The sequence below is a fragment of the Prinia subflava genome, chromosome 3 (genome assembly GCF_021018805.1).
Source record: "Prinia subflava isolate CZ2003 ecotype Zambia chromosome 3, Cam_Psub_1.2, whole genome shotgun sequence".
Classification (NCBI taxonomy): domain Eukaryota; kingdom Metazoa; phylum Chordata; class Aves; order Passeriformes; family Cisticolidae; genus Prinia; species Prinia subflava.
In genome coordinates this window covers 6,968,182-6,984,051 of record NC_086249.1, presented here as the reverse complement: position 1 = coordinate 6,984,051, position 15,870 = coordinate 6,968,182, and the positions used below count along the sequence as shown (strand labels likewise).

At 36.2% G+C, this 15,870-nt stretch overlaps 1 protein-coding gene across 1 annotated transcript in view; it reads left to right on the top strand.

Moving 5' to 3' along the window:
- NCAM2 (neural cell adhesion molecule 2) overlaps positions 1–15,080 on the top strand; it is a 136,936-nt gene extending 121,856 nt beyond the window's left edge. Inside the window, exons 16-17 of the mRNA XM_063393880.1 lie at positions 3,984–4,103; positions 8,815–15,080. Of these exons, the coding sequence (XP_063249950.1) occupies positions 3,984–4,103; positions 8,815–8,926 (232 nt within the window). The 3' untranslated portion in view covers positions 8,927–15,080. The remainder of the gene's footprint in view (positions 1–3,983; positions 4,104–8,814) is intronic.
- The last annotated feature ends 790 nt before the right edge of the window (positions 15,081–15,870 follow it).

The window sequence follows — 15,870 nt, the reverse complement described above, 5'->3', positions numbered from 1 at the left end:
TTCATGAGAAGCCGGTAATGGATGATTGTAACTCCATTTCTGCAAATCCATCTTTGAGCTGCTAACGCCCAAAAGCTCAGCCTATGGCTGTGACAGTGCCTGTAAATCCAGGAGTGAAGGATGTGGTATTATAGAAAATCCGTGAGAGACTTTTCCTTCTTAGATATAGCACTTGATGGAAAATCTTGATTCTTGCCTGTAGACTTTGGGAATAAAAGGTCTTGTTGATTTTTTTAAAACTTTTTTTTTTTTTAATAAGAGTGCTGAGTTGGATGTGGGTGAAGTGGCGGTGAGTGATTGTTCTTCAAAGCAACAGCCAATGATTGCTAATATGAGTGGGAAATAAACAATACTGATTCTCACAAATATTCCTCTGTAGAGGCTACTCCATCACATAAATGTGAATAAACTTATCACTGATGTGAAAATATGATCTCTTAAATTATTTGAGTGGACAGTGAGATCTCTGGAAAAACAGTTCAAGTACTGATTACATAAAATAGTCACACTTTAGAGACATAATATTTACTGAGTTTTCAGTAGGTAAACTGGAAAGAAGATAACTTATGATCCTTCATTTTAAACATTTCTGGTTTTTTACTAGAAGAAAAAAGCATAATTTCCTCATCCTGTTTATCAGGTAGGCAACCTACACATGCTCTGTAATATTTGTAAGAATGCTGCCTGCATGTGGTTTAAATAACATTTGCTGGCACAACTGCTATGTGCCTCTCCCAGTAGTCAGGCCTTGCAGTTCATTGTCCTTCAGCTTCCCAGATCCCATCCATCTTCAGATGGATGTAGAGCAACTAGATCTTGCAGCCCTCTTTAGTTATAAGTGAGCAGTTGTCTCCACTGCCAGTAGTGGAGGTAGAAGTGTCTTTTTGGGGTTTAATTCTGGCTGTTTGGTTTCAGGCTGTGCAATTCTCAGCTAACGACTGCAGCATCTTGGTTGGGTTCTTCTTAAAAGAGGTGCCATTTCAGAAACAACTCCACAGAGCAAAACCAGTTGTGAGAGAATACAAGAGTATTTATACCAAATAATGATTCTAAAGAGAAGTAATGATATAAAATAGCTGTTTCCTAATTCTCCACATCTGACAGTGAGAGAGACTAGCAGTGTTTTTTCCATCGTGTGAAGCCAGCCTGTCTGGATCAATAGAATCAAGATGTGAAGCTTCTGGCACTGACTCAGCTGTCCTTTCCTATTGAGCACAGCTCTTCAGTTTATGCTTTAGTTTCCCATTCGAGGAGTGGCCAGCTATAAATTGATGTACAGATTCTCCTGAATGGGAAGACCTTAGGGAGATAAAGTTGGAAATGCCACTTGACAGCAGTTTATACCTTGTTATCAACATCTTATAACCAAATGCCATTCCATGCTGTCCCAAAAAAGCATTGAACTGGTCTCTTGATATTAATTCTCCTGTTGCGCTTCTTTTGTAAGACCAACTCTGTTATTTAATCATATTTCTTTACTTGTCAGAGTAGTCTTCAGTCAGTCAGACCTTAAAATATTTGGGACAGTTCTTATTTTAGCCTACTCTCTGCATTAATAAACTGTCAGACTAAACTTCCAGGACAGACTTGAAGAGTCAACATTTAAATTTATATAATGGCAGCAGATGTTCCCTAAAATTCACTGACATTTCCCTGTTTTAAATATGCTAGTTTGAATTCTGGATTTTTGGGTGGTTTATGATATGGTTCTTGGTTTCATTTTGACTGTAGGATATATATATATATATATATATATATATATATATATATATATATATATATATATATATATAAAATAATTATGTTCCATATGTAATGAATGACGATGATACAATCCATGTAACATACAGATACCCATGACATAATGGATTTCCTACAAATCACTTTCCCTTCTTTGGAATTTAAAATGTTACAGTTTGTACCTTGTGTAACTATACATGACTGCTGGTCACAAATAACATCTTTTTTAGTCTTTTTGTCATGCAATACTGTTTGTAAGACTGTAGATGTATCAACAAACCAAGAGGAAATGACCAATCCATCCGCCAGTCCAACTCAGATCCCTGATCTTTACCAGCTATGAGGTAGCCATGAAATTTAAGTGCATTATCTATCAAAATGAGTTTTGTATCCATTTGTATATCTTAAATGTCACCTGCAGAGATAAATAAGCACATGGAATTTTGGTGGTTTTTTAATAGACAGAAATTCTTTAGACTTCTACCTATCAATTCTCCTCCAAACTATTTCTCTATCTGGGCTACATTCTTATTAAGCTACAAAGATTTTCCTTAAGGATACCTGTCAGAGGATGGTAGAGTTTTCCTGACACTGTTGCAAAAGCCTGGTTTATCCATTACCTTGAAGAAACAATATGAAAATGTGAGATATGAATTAGAGAAGAATTTAGCCAGGTCTCTGGTATGGCCTATAGCACTCTAACAGCTCCCTACAACATCTCAGTCCAGAAAATAATCTGTTAAATATAAAAGTGATTGTTCATCCGTATCTCAGTTACCCTCTGTTTTGCAGATTGCAGCAGATGCTGTTCCAGGATATAGAAGAATACATTTGCATCAAAAGAGATTTTTCTTTTTGTAAATATATATATGTATATATATGTGTATCTTAGGTGTCATCTGATCTGCCTTTTGAGAGTAAAATTGTATACAAGTTAATTAATACATTTAGTAACTATTGTTAATTGGTATGTATTGTTAATACTGTGTAGCAGTGAACAGGTGTTTCCAGATCATGTCCATATTCCTAAGAGCAGCCCCGCAGAGAAGGACTTGGGGATTCTGGTTCATGAACAGCTGGACATGAGCCAACAGTGTGTGCTCACATCCTAGAAAGCCAAAGATGTCCCAGGCTGCATCAAAAGCAGCATGACCAGAAGTTCAGGAGAGGTGATTCTGCCCCTCTTCACCTGTGAGGTCTCACCTGGAGTGCTGCATCCAGCTCAGTAGCCCCTGGTAAAGGAAAGACATGGACTTGCTGGATCAAGTCCAGAGGAGGACACAAAGATGATCAGAAGGATGGTGACAGACTTCTTACAAGGACTAGGGATGATGGTTTTGAAGTGAAAGAGATTTAAATTTAGATTGGACATGAGTAAAATCTATTTTACAATGAGGATGGTGAAACATTGTAACAGGTTGCCAGAGAGGTAGTAGATGTCCAATCGCTGGGAATACTCAAAGTCAGGTTGAATGAAGTTCTGGGGAACCTGATTTAGTTGAAGATGTCCTGCTGGTTGCAGGGGCATTGGACTAGATGACCTATAAATGCCTCTTCCAACCCCAGCTGTTCTATGATTCTTTGGTTACCATCAAAATCTTAATGACAATACTCACTGCTCCATACCCCTTATAATTCATTGTCTAATTAGCACAATATTTATACATTTATTTACTTGTAAGAGACTAGCAGTTGTTCCTAAAATGGGGAAAATATGATGTAGAAGCAGTTTCTTCTACAAGCAAAAGCAGAACGACTTAAAATTTTAGCACACAAGGCCTTTTGCATCCATGGCAGCTGGGATTTTGCCACAGTCCCAGGAGATTAAATCATACAATTTTTGTTGTGTATATACTCACATAATGGCTCTTTAATGCTGCCAGAAAAGTTCAAGTATAACTAGGCATCGAGTCCTGTCATTATTATTCTAGGTTAGGGAAGTTTACATCAATTCCCATGAAGAAGCTGTCGCCTTATTATTAGTCATAAACAAAATGCTCTTTTGAGATGCTAATTCATCATGTTTACAGAGTTAAGGAAGTAACCATGGATACAGGATGCTTTGAAGACTTCAAGGAATTGGGAACACACTGTTAAATTTGTCTTGGTGGTGTTAGTCACTGATAATTGGTTCTGCCTTTTCTTTGCCAACTTTTGAGAGAAGAGATCTTAGTAATTTGTCATGTGCAATGTATGTAGTTAATGGGATGATAATAGACTAAAACTCTTTTAATAACTTTTAGGAAAGATGGATCAAAAGAGCCGATAGTGGAAATGAGAACAGAGGATGAAAGAATTACCAACCATGAAGATGGGAGTCCAGTCAATGAGCCAAATGAGACAACTCCCCTCACAGAACCAGAGTAAGTAGCCTGAGATTCCCCAGAGTTTCACACAAGCTGATCTTGGCTGTGTCGACAGACTGGACTTCCCACACTTTGAGGGGAGGTACACAGCATCACCAGAGTGGTCTGCTGTGGCAATGCAGTGTGTGAGTGTAGGGTTTGTTTCATTGGTTTGGTTTTTACAATAATCAATCTAAGTCATGGTACTTCACCAACACTGGCTGAGCACAGCAGTACGAGGATTTTTAAATTTGGTTGCACCAGGTCTTTACCACCTAGCCAGCATTTATTAACTATCCTGTGGGAACAATTTCCTAACTGAGTCTCACACGCATCTTCATGGGCATCCTGAAGATGGGGCACAAGGATACTGAACTCCAGAATCCCAGCTCCTCACTGGAGTGGCCCCTTCCTGCTTTCATACATTTAACTGAGAACTTAGTTCAGTATTTAAGTCCACACAGTGTAATTGGATGGATCGTACTGATGGGCAGCCTCTGCTCCATTTCCTCATCCCCCCTTCCTGTCCTTGCAACCTTCTCCCAGCACAGAAATCTCAGCAGTTTGCAGCCGTGCTCATAGGCTCTGACTGCCTTCTGAATAATGGGACCAGCCTTGTGCCCAGGGATGAAATTACTGAAGAAACCTCTGAGTTTTCTTTGCTTTGAGCCCAACTCTTTTCATGTGTTGGGAAAATATCCTACCTTAAGACATCAAGGCTGTGAAGGTGATTATGTAGTAAATCCAGACACTCACTTGTTGATAACTTGAAGTCATAGTTGTTCTTTAAGAAGAGAGGGTGTTCTTACAAAACAGTCTTTCTCTTTTCTGAAAATACAAAGAAATTTTGTTTTTTGCCATTACGTAAAACTGTAAGAGCCAGAAGCTTTAATTAAAAAAAGGTTTGCTACCAGCTGCCATTGATATTTATAGTAAATAGGGAGTTAAGTAGCTGCACATTAAGCTGTATATTTCTTTGAAGAAGATGTGCACAGAGAGTTTGAACTTGTGTTAATGAAATAATTATGCAATCTGTTGAGTGACTACTGATATGTTTGCTTTTGATATTAGAATTTATAATCAGGGGCACAGTGAAGAGCCCACAGTAATCTAAAGAGTCAGGGGAATGTAGTTGTAAACATTGTACAAGTCCAGCAAGCTTTGGATATGTTAGTGGGTAAAGCAGCAGGTCCATGTTTGTTCATGATTCGAGACTATTTTTAGCACTAGATCTTGCAAATCAGGTGCATCTTACAGGAAACATGATACCAGGAAAGATCCAGTTCACTTCTTTCTGCTTGCCACAATCATTAGATCAGCTGGCAGGAGTGAGACAGTTAAAACCAAAAACTGTTTATTATCCTAGGGGAGGGGGAAAAATCTGTCCCCACTGTCATGAGAGAAAAAAAAAAAAAAAAAAAAAAAAAAAGTCCTGAAAAACTCACTCACAGGAACAACTGATAAGGATTTGATGGGCATTATGTCCTTGGAAAAATAGGACTGTTAAGAGATACTAACTAATGATGACAGTTTCCTTCTTCGTAATTTCCTCCCTCACAACCAATGGCAAAACGCATCAGCAGTCCAAGGCACTGCTGTACAGAAGTCAGCTAAAGATTTGGGACAGTGTCACTTGGGAAACTAAAGATGGAAAGAGATGGTGCAATCGGGACACCTCAAGGGCCACTGGTACCAGGGGAATATGGAAAGACCTCTGACTCAGACACAGGTCATACCCAATGAAACAGAGAAGAAATATAAAGTAAGGAGTGAGATGCACAAAGGGAAGATGCAGTAGAGTAGAAGTCAGTCTCTCAGTAGGAATAACATAAAAATAGATTGTCAACAACAGCCAGAAAGACACATGCTGGGCAGGGTGAGGATGACCAGCAGGGATCTTGGAGGGGAGAGCTTAGCTTGCAGGAAAGAAAAGTTTCAAGGACATTTCAGGCAATAAAACAAGGTGGGCTGTCTTAAAGGTATACAAGATAAGCCTTGATGTTAAATTAGATTAAATATTATAAATAATTAATTGAATTATTTTGAATAATAGCAAATTACACTTAGAAGTTCAATTGCAATTTAAGAAGTTGTGAGAACTAATTAGTAAAGAGATTATTTCCCCTTAGAACAATATTCTTTATTATATTGCTCAGTATGTTATTTGGCAAACTACTTTTTACCTTATCTCAGAGGATCCTTGTCAAAGCTATGTTTGCAATCCATGTGTGGCAGATTAGCTCAAGGCACTTCACCTGCAAGTCACCAAGTTTTAATCATTCTGGCAGGAAATCAATTTAAGCTATGCATTTTATATCACACTTTCCTAATATGATAAAAATACCACATGCAATGTGGTGTAATATTTATATTCCTAGTCTGACATTAATTTGTTTCTACTATTGGTTGAGGTTTTTTTAGTATTTATGCAGTTGGGTGAATTCCAGTATCAAAATGGCTAGGGTTAATTTTTATATAAAATAAGAAAGTAAATATTTTATTTAAAGTTTGGTATGGGTATCAGTAGACTGTCTACATTAGGGCACATGCAGTGCTAGAGGAAGTCAATATTATTAATGATTGATAGCAGTCACCATCTGATTGAAGTGAAAGAACTTTTTGTTGGGTTTTTGTTGGATTTTTTTTTAAATTATTCTAAATTGAATAAACATTTGAAAGGATTAGTCTGCCCAACTGAAAAATATAAATTTTTTTCTAATAGATGTAACTAAAGAAAAATTTGGTGTAGAAAAATTGATATAATTAGAACACCTACATTTGAATTAGTTAATTGAAAGAGGAAAATGTTTGAATCTATTTATAGAGATTAAATATGTATTTAAAGCAAATGGAAACAAAAATTCCAAAATAATAAAAATGTTGTCATAGGGAAAAAGAACAATGTGTAATGATAACTGCACTCCTAACTCACACCCTATTAAAAAAATAAAGGCACAAGTCTTAAAATACAATAAGGTTCAAAAATGGTGCATGGACTTTGTGATGAGGAAAGTTTTGACGCATAAATTTTTTTTACTTGCGTGTAGCTTTTGTTGTTGTTCTCTGCTTGCATGTAAAGCAAGGCTAATTTTATCTCAGTGTTTGCATGAACATGGATTTCAGTTATGTTCAGTATCCTTCAGCAGGGTTCTAGCAAATCTTCCTAATTCAAATATTTTATAACATGGTCTTAATCCACTTAAATCAATTTCTTTAAATTTTCATACAGTATAGTCTGTCAATTCCTCGGTTTTGATATTTACTAAATCTTTCCTTTTTTCCAGCACCATCTTTTGAGTAATCACTGTGCTTTTCTTAAAACTACACTAAATTAGGTTTGGGGTTTTTTTTAGTACTTGTTTAAGTGCTTTGCTTAATCAGACCTTTGACACACATGCCTGCTTACCAAAAATGCATGTCATGAACTGCTCTTCCTCTGCCCCAGTGTTTTACCTTCTGTTAAAAATAGATTTGTGTTGATCTGTTGTTTCCATTCTTTCAGGCGTCTTGCTGTGGGCTGAAATCTGTTTCCTTTAGGTGTGCCATGAGAAAGAGACAATTAGTAGATACCTCCCTCTGTGCTCAGAGCCAGACATCTGATGATACATCCCCTATATTTTATTGTAGTAGAACAAGTTAATCTTTGTTTTTTGTGCTCACTGTTTAACCTCTGGATAAACAGCATCTTTCTTAGTTCAGTTCAGACAACCTAAATTTCATAAGACTGGGAATTCAGGTATTGTTTTGTTTTATTTGCTGCTATTAAACACTGTCTTGTAGTAAGACATTCCTAAGAGATTCCTCAGACAGGTTTTGAACACTGTATTGCTCTTTGGGACATCAAAGCAATCAAAGCGGAAATTCACTGAAACATTTAACAGTTCTTATGAATAAAAAAGACATATACATACTATTCCCTAGTTTAAAACCAGAAAGCAAACCCAAACTGGAATTGAAATTAAGAGCTATTATGCCCAGGAGACATTATTAGAGGAACATCTCAGTAAACCATACATCTTTTTGACAGCTATATTTTTTGACAGCTAATTACTGGCAGTAGGGAATCAATGATTCTCAAGACCTTTTTCAATGAGATCACATTCAAGAGGGTGGGGACTCTCTTGCCAAATCTTCAGAGTTTTCACTACTTCTTAAAAGAGCTGTAAGTTATTAATGAAGCTACATTGTGTGTTCCATGCAAATTAAATTGTAGAACTTTCTTAATAATAACTTCCATTGCCTCCTTACACTATGAGAAATTCTTTACCTGTCTTGGCATAATCTCCAGTAATAGCTGTGTTCCTTTGCATGCAATTGAATTTACATTTAGAAAAGACATAAAAAAAGAATTTAATCGAGATTTAAAAGTCAACCAAAAATCTTGACTCTGAGTGTTTCACAGTATCCTAGGCAACACATACCTCTGTAGTGTCGTTGGTCAAGTAATTTGACATTTTATTTTTTCTTTTGTCTTATTGAAGAACTGCATTTTGGGCAGCACCAATGTTCTTATCATGGGATTTTTGTGGCTTTACAGAAATTGAAAGAGTTAATATAAATTGCTTTAAAAGCAAAGAACCTCAGTGCTCATAATGAAATAATTACACATTATTTTCAAAAAATCATTGTTCTACACTGTGACCTGTATAAACCATACATGTGTTATAGACTTAAATTAGAGATTGTTTTATTATTTTGTTACCATGTTTCCTCTTTTTTTTTTTGATAGGAAGCTTCCACTAAAGGAGGAAAATGGCAAAGAAGCTTTAAATCCAGAAACCATAGAAATCAAAGTTGCTAATGACATCATCCAGTCAAAAGAAGATGATAGCAAAGCATAATAAAATAAACTACACCTGTCTGGATAATGCATTTGGATTGAAGTAATCCCGTGACCAAAACTTTACAGCTGACCTTAATTTCTTGGGAAACAAGCTTGGAATAGTTAGTACATGTGTACATATGATGAAACAGTTCCTGTCTGCAGTTCTTTTCTTTTTTTTTTTTTTCTTTTTTTGTTGGTAATGGTTTTAGTATGTAGTTTTGCTGACACCAAGTCCCATGCTATAAATTTGAAAAATCTGAACTGTATAACTATAAGAATAAGAATTATAATTTATTATGTGACCAAGCATGTCTGTTTGGAAGAAAAATTCTAAAGGATCCCTAACCACAATCAACACATTAGGCCTCTCCAGATCTTACAGTGCAAGCTACATACATAAAGTGCCATATGATAATGTATTTATTTCTGTTTATAAAAAAAATGAAATTTTAGGTTGCCTTTAAAAAAAAAAACCCAACTAAATCAGTCTCAGTATAATGTTTAAGACCTTAGCTCTGGCGGACACTCAGTAGTCATTCCAGCTGTGATTATCACTTGAAGCAAACAAAAAAAAAGAGACACTCTTCAACACAGAGCCAAGTGCCGTTGCAGTCTCCTAGGTTCTTTGATTTAAAAAAAAAAAAAAAAAAAAAAAAAAAAAAAAAGCTGGTAATCACAATACAGAAACTCAGATTAAATTGGCTAAATATTTCACAACAGTCTATTGCCCTCATCCTAACTACATGAGTGTGACTCTGAAAGGCTCCAGAATTTTCAATTCTTCATGTTTTCTGTATGAAAGTTTTGGAGGTTACATGTAAACTAAAATGTAGCCAAGGTGTAAAAAGAAATGTTTGCTAATCATAATCTTCACTTCAAATGAAAACTTACAGTATTTGTCCCAAGATATTTATACATACAGGATATTCATTTTTGTGTTACTTCAAACCATTTAGCAAAGGGATTAAATTGTGATTTAGAGAAGTAAATATGTTTTCTCCCCAGATCAGTATATAAAATATTAAACTTGGCCGTTTTGAACTTTTTCTTTGTGATTTCATACCCTTTGTCTTAAGAAGTAGAATGTAAGGGCAGATGGAAAGAGGACTTTGTCTAAGAAGTTAGGAACAATTTTAAATTATTAACGAATGCAATCTTATAGTCAACCAAATACTTTTTTTTTCATGTCAAGCTTTCTCTAAGATATTCATTTTTATTATTCTGATCAACATTGCCCACCAGGAAATTTGATGGATTTATTTGATCCGAAATTCATTCATATAAATGAATCATTGATTTAATGGTGCCACTAAAAGGAGCAAGATCGTTTGTTTCCATTCCAGCATAATTTATGCACACCTACCAAACTTTTCAAAGCCTTACTTTGAAAGAAGTAGATAAACTATATAGGAAACTAGACTGGAAATTTCTACTTGTGGGGAGTAAATGGAAGAAAAAGTTGTGAATTTTCCACATCTAAGTCATGCCTGAGGTTTAAGTGTACCTTTACTCAACAAATTGTGTTTTCTCCATGCTATATCTGAATTTTGATCATATTTGAAATCTTTGTACTAGGTGACTGTTGTTCAGTAAAGTGAAATGTAAAAGGATCTCCTAAATTTGAGGAAAATGTCATAATAACCTTCTTGTTAACCCAAGTTTCAGTGCACTTGAAAGAGCTGAGGGGAATATATTTAACTCTTAGATTTTTCTTATTTTGAAAAGCAAATTGTTTTATCAGTTTTTTTACAACTTTTTCTCACTTTGGAAAATACCAGAAATGAACCAACTAGTTGAGAACAGAGGCGTACCTCTGATGTGGCTAGGATAGGAGGCCAAGTTCCCACAAAATCAGGACCAAAGTGAGAAAAATGAGTAAGAGGGGATGGTGATATGGGATGAAAGTCATGCAAGATAATAATTGAAAACTGCTGAGAAGAAGTTTCTCTAAATGCTGAGGCACTAGTTCTGGGTGAGGGGAAGATCACATCCGTTTATGAACTCTCAATATTGCTCCCATATTCTGAGTAGGCAGTACTACCAAATAGCTGCTTGTCTATCAGATTTCTGATAATTCCTAATCAGATTTCCTGATTCTTTCTAAGTACAACAAGCAGGCCTGCTCCTAACCTATAATTAGGAGAACAGTTGTCTCATTTATTTATATGGATTTATACTCTTTCAAGAAAGTGTGTATTTGCGGCTGGGCTTTCTTATTCTATCAAAATGCAAAGAAGGGACCTGTGCAACTCCAGCAGTTGAGAAGAATGTGGTTGGTGTGGCTTAAACATCCTCACACAATACTTTAACTAGGAGGAGGATCAGGATGGCAGACACACTTTCCTCTTCTACCTGCTGTGACAAATTTGGATGGTGCTATCCAATCTTCCCTAGGCAGAAGGTGTTTCTTCTGAAGCCAGCCTGATCATTTCCACAAGAAGGTGCCTATACAGTGTAGCAGAACTAACAGTGTCTAGGTTCAACTGCAGCTGCATTTCAAATTTTAGTACTTCTTAGTTAAACTTACACACACACACAAAAAAAGGCCTAACAGTTCTATATTGGTGTTGATTTTTTTTTTCTCCCTGATATGTCCTCTAATTACAGTGTGAAGGGATGAGAAGATTTAGGAGGTCTTGTCAGCACATTTATTACTAATACACCTGTGCTACTCTTTACAAGCAAAATATATTGCAGTATTATTTCAATATTGGAAGCAAAACGTCCCACTATACTGGATTACAAATCAAAAGCTGTTTCCAGGAGTATTTAATTTCTTCTTGCTGTTATGTCTCTTGGCAGTTGGGCTGTGTGAGGGCTGAGAATAAAACAGCTCTAAATGCTGATGGACTGTCCAAGTACATTATTTTGGTCTGTGGATTAATAGGTTATCTCTTGTGCTTTGACTCTGTTGCAGGAGAAAACCAGACTCTCACTATGAAAGAATGCTGAAAACCACTGATATTTCAAAATAGTTCCAAATGTTTCCAAATGAGGGACAGCGCATAGTAATTTGTAAGATATATGTAGAACTGGAATAACAACATTTGTTTACTTTCTTTTCCTATTCTAGATTAAAAACAAAACAAAAACAAAAACAGGTATCTGTATAAATGTCACTTTTACTGTCTAAAAGTAATTTTAAGTGTTAGTATGAAATGTCAGAAGAGTTGACAAAATATAACTATTTGTAAAAGTAAAATGAATTGTTACACTAACGTACTCCAGGGACCAAGGTGGGAGGGAGCCATTGAAATTAGTACTGAACAAAATGTGGCAGTGACAATCTCTTTTCAACAAAAAGAAAAAAAAAAAAAAAAGAAAAAAAGAGAGTACAATTAAGTAAAATTATTTAAAGCTCCTTGTTATTTTTTGATTTTTTTAGTAGACCTGAGTTCTGATTTACCACAATAATAACAAAGTTTTAACTAGTATTTTAGAATTTAGTAATCAAATGTACCCTGGAGAGATTTTTCCTGGTTTTGTTTGTTTATTTGCCTTTTTTGACTTCTAAGATTTTTTTTTGTGGTTGCAGAAATATTTACTATTCTGGTGATGCTAATGCCTAATGTGACAAAGATTAATTTATTCAGGCCTCAGTCTTGCAAAAAGTTTTGTGTGGTTGAACCCACCCCTTATATGCAGTGATGTTAGTGGGGTGGATGTGAGCAGGAAGATGGATGTACTTTCATAAGAGAGCTTGCAGGATTGGGCCTACTTTCTATCTCTTCATAGATATCTGCAACATAATTACACCGTGGCCATCATCTACAAAGGCTGTTTGACATCAGTCCCTGGTGCAGTAAATTCCAACTGCTGTCTTCAGCCTCTGCATTGATGTTCATCCAAAAAAAAAAAAGTGGCTTTTTTTTTACGATGGTAATTAGTTTGATAATTTAAGTGCCAATCATCAAACTGTAGTATAATCATCATGCCATTTTTTCTGTTTCCTAGACCAGATAATGGAAATGTATTTGTGCCTTTTGATAGCATGCCACTCTGCTTTATTAAAGAAAAATCTTCGATAATTTGTCTACAAAGCCTGTTTAAAATAATTGAAAGCTTTACTGTCACATACTTTTCTGCTCAAATATTCTCAAATACTCATTTGAATTAAACTGAAGGTATTATTTTCAAGTAACATAAATATTTGAAACAGAAAATTTTCAAAGATCTGTTGAGATCACAGTTCCAATGAGGGTCATGATGGATATCTTACTGCTGAAAAGTCTCAAATAGATGAAGAACGTGGTGGATGTGTAGGGGTGTTTTGACCAATTTCTCAAGTTGAAGAGTCAGATAGAAAGTCTCCCTAGTTCTATTTAAGTGCTTAGATGTAAAACATTAAATTCTTTCCTCAAATCTGAAAGATGATATGGAGCATGTTCCCACCATTTTACCTCTGGAGTTAAACCGGAGAGAATGTTCGTCTCGCCTCACCATCACTGTGTAAGCTGTTGTAGGAAGTGACATCTTTGTAGAATATTGTGTCTGTTGGATGATATTCGCTCCTGATTAAAGGACCTCCAAAAAGACCATATACTGAGAAAGCTCAAAACCTCTTTGATTCTATGGAAGGGTGCTAAGAGCACTGCACAAAGCATAACAGTGGAATCCAGGCCTCAATCCAGGCCCTAAATCTGGACTTTAAGACACAAACTGATTCCAGCAGGACCTGAATTTCATTCACCCATCTCAGTGAGGCTTTGCATGTCCTCAGCTGATCGAATTGCTTGTGTGAATTAGATTTCCAGGTGCAAGTGGAACTCAAATGTCCTGCTGGGCTCCAAGTGGACTTTTGCACAGAGGAGGTTTTTCTATCAGGAGTTTTCATTGATCAGGAAATGGAGATAGAATATCCAATGACAGGGTTTTTTTAGTATAGTGACAATACATCATTATATGTCTAGAAATAAAACATCTCTTTAAATAACTCATTGTGATTATGATACTTCTTTAGGTGAAGATGAAAACATTCTAAGTAGTGCTCCCTCTTAAATCTCTTTGTTTAGCTTCAGATAATCTTTCTGCTAGATGAGAAGCTACCATGGTTAAATAAATCTTTTTAATAAACTCTTCACTCCTTTTTCAGATTTTTTTGTATGAGTTCCTGAAGTACCCTGTCCACTTGACAGCAGTTCAGTGTAAGTTTTAAGTGATCTTCAGTATTTCCACTGCACATATAGATGTGTTCTTATATCAATTTGCTTGGACCTGAGCCATAATAAGCCTTACAAATTTGGCTTTGGATCGGGTTCTGTGAATTCTCAGTTTACTAGTCTATCTTTTCTCTTAAGAGGCATTGAGAGCCTCATAATGTTTGACTTTCAAACTTGAATATTGGCCATTTCTAGCCCAGAGAAATGAAATAAATATTTATTGCCAAATTTGTATTGGCAGCTCTTAAGTCACAGGTGAGATGGGGAGCGGGCGAGGTGACCAGATGCGGTGCCGACAGAGCTCAGGAAAGCGACTGCCAGAGAGAACAGGTGCCAAAGAGTGAGCCAGGAGAGGGCTGGGAGCATCTCTCCTTAGCTCTGACAAGGGAAATGGGGAGCAGCTGAAGCAAGGGAGGCTGCTGAAGGGCCCTGCCAAAAGACAGGGTAATGAGAGCTGTGAAAAACAGAGGAGAGGGGACATTAGCCCTGCCACATCCTTTAACTCTCCCATGTAATTAGGCAGATGGAAAATGTGGAGTTGGAGGAAGGCAAGACAAACCCTCAGAGTCTCTACCGATCAGTGACAAATATATAAAGGAGTCAGATTCCCCCAGAAGATAATTTTGCTGCTCATGGTCTAGAGTTCTCACTGAGAATTTTGAACTACATAGACAAGGTTTTAAAAGGAGGAGAAAAAAAAAGCTTTCCTGCTACAATGAGCATTCGGTACGTCTTTGTATGCTGTGTACAGTATGAGCTAATGCATACCATATATTGTTTTTGTTATTCCACACGTTGTCAACAGCCCACTTGCGATATCTGCCACCTGAATTATATATTGATAAGTTAGCTACCACTGGAGCTAGTTTGTTTATTGTTTCAGAATCTTATGTCCCTATGAAATGCTGTGTGTATATATATATATCTCTATACTGTAAAAAGAAGTAATACTGCAGATGCTGGTTTTGTATTTATGAAAGACATTGAAAGTATGGCTTAAAGTATATCAATTATTTGTCACTCTTCACCATTTGTATATTAATAGTAAAGATACTTTTACTTTAATGAAGTGTTGTAGTTACATTTATTTTTTGCTAAGTGTCTTTCTGTCAAGATGTTTGATTCATTAGGAGTCTCATTTCCAAAAGGAAACATACCCCTTATTTTACCCCCATTATAGAAGTGTGGAATAATGCTCACACATACCTGCAATTTATTATTCTCTTTTCTGTCAAAATACATCTATTGTTAGCATCCTGAGTCTTCAGCTGAGCCTGAGGTCCATTATGATCCTCTCCAATAGATAATGTGCTGATAGATAATATTTTTTTCCAAACAATGCAAATGTGACATTTTAGAGGTATTTAGTTTATGCCAGAAAAAAGATGTTGTCAACAAAAGCCACCTTAGAACATTCCAAAAGTCTTGTAACTGTATTAGCACCACCAGGAGCTGGGGAATACAGGTTGGGCATTGTCTAATGAAATGGGCTTTTAGTGCAGTACTGGGGTTTATTCCACTAGGACGGAAAATGGGCAAAGCATAGCCCAGAGAATATAGCTCAGCCACTTCACTGAAATGGCAGAGGGATGTCTGTGAAATGCATTTTGCCACCAATAAAATTAGGTAAGCCAAGAGAAACTAGATTGTGTATTCATGCCTAAGAATCAGTTTTCTGAGTGTAACCTAAGCTATGAAAAAACCACACCAGCCTAAGAATGGAGGGAGGTACATAGGAGAAATATATTTTTTCACCCAACAAAGTCTTCACAGCTGCATCTTCTTCCTGACACAGATCCTT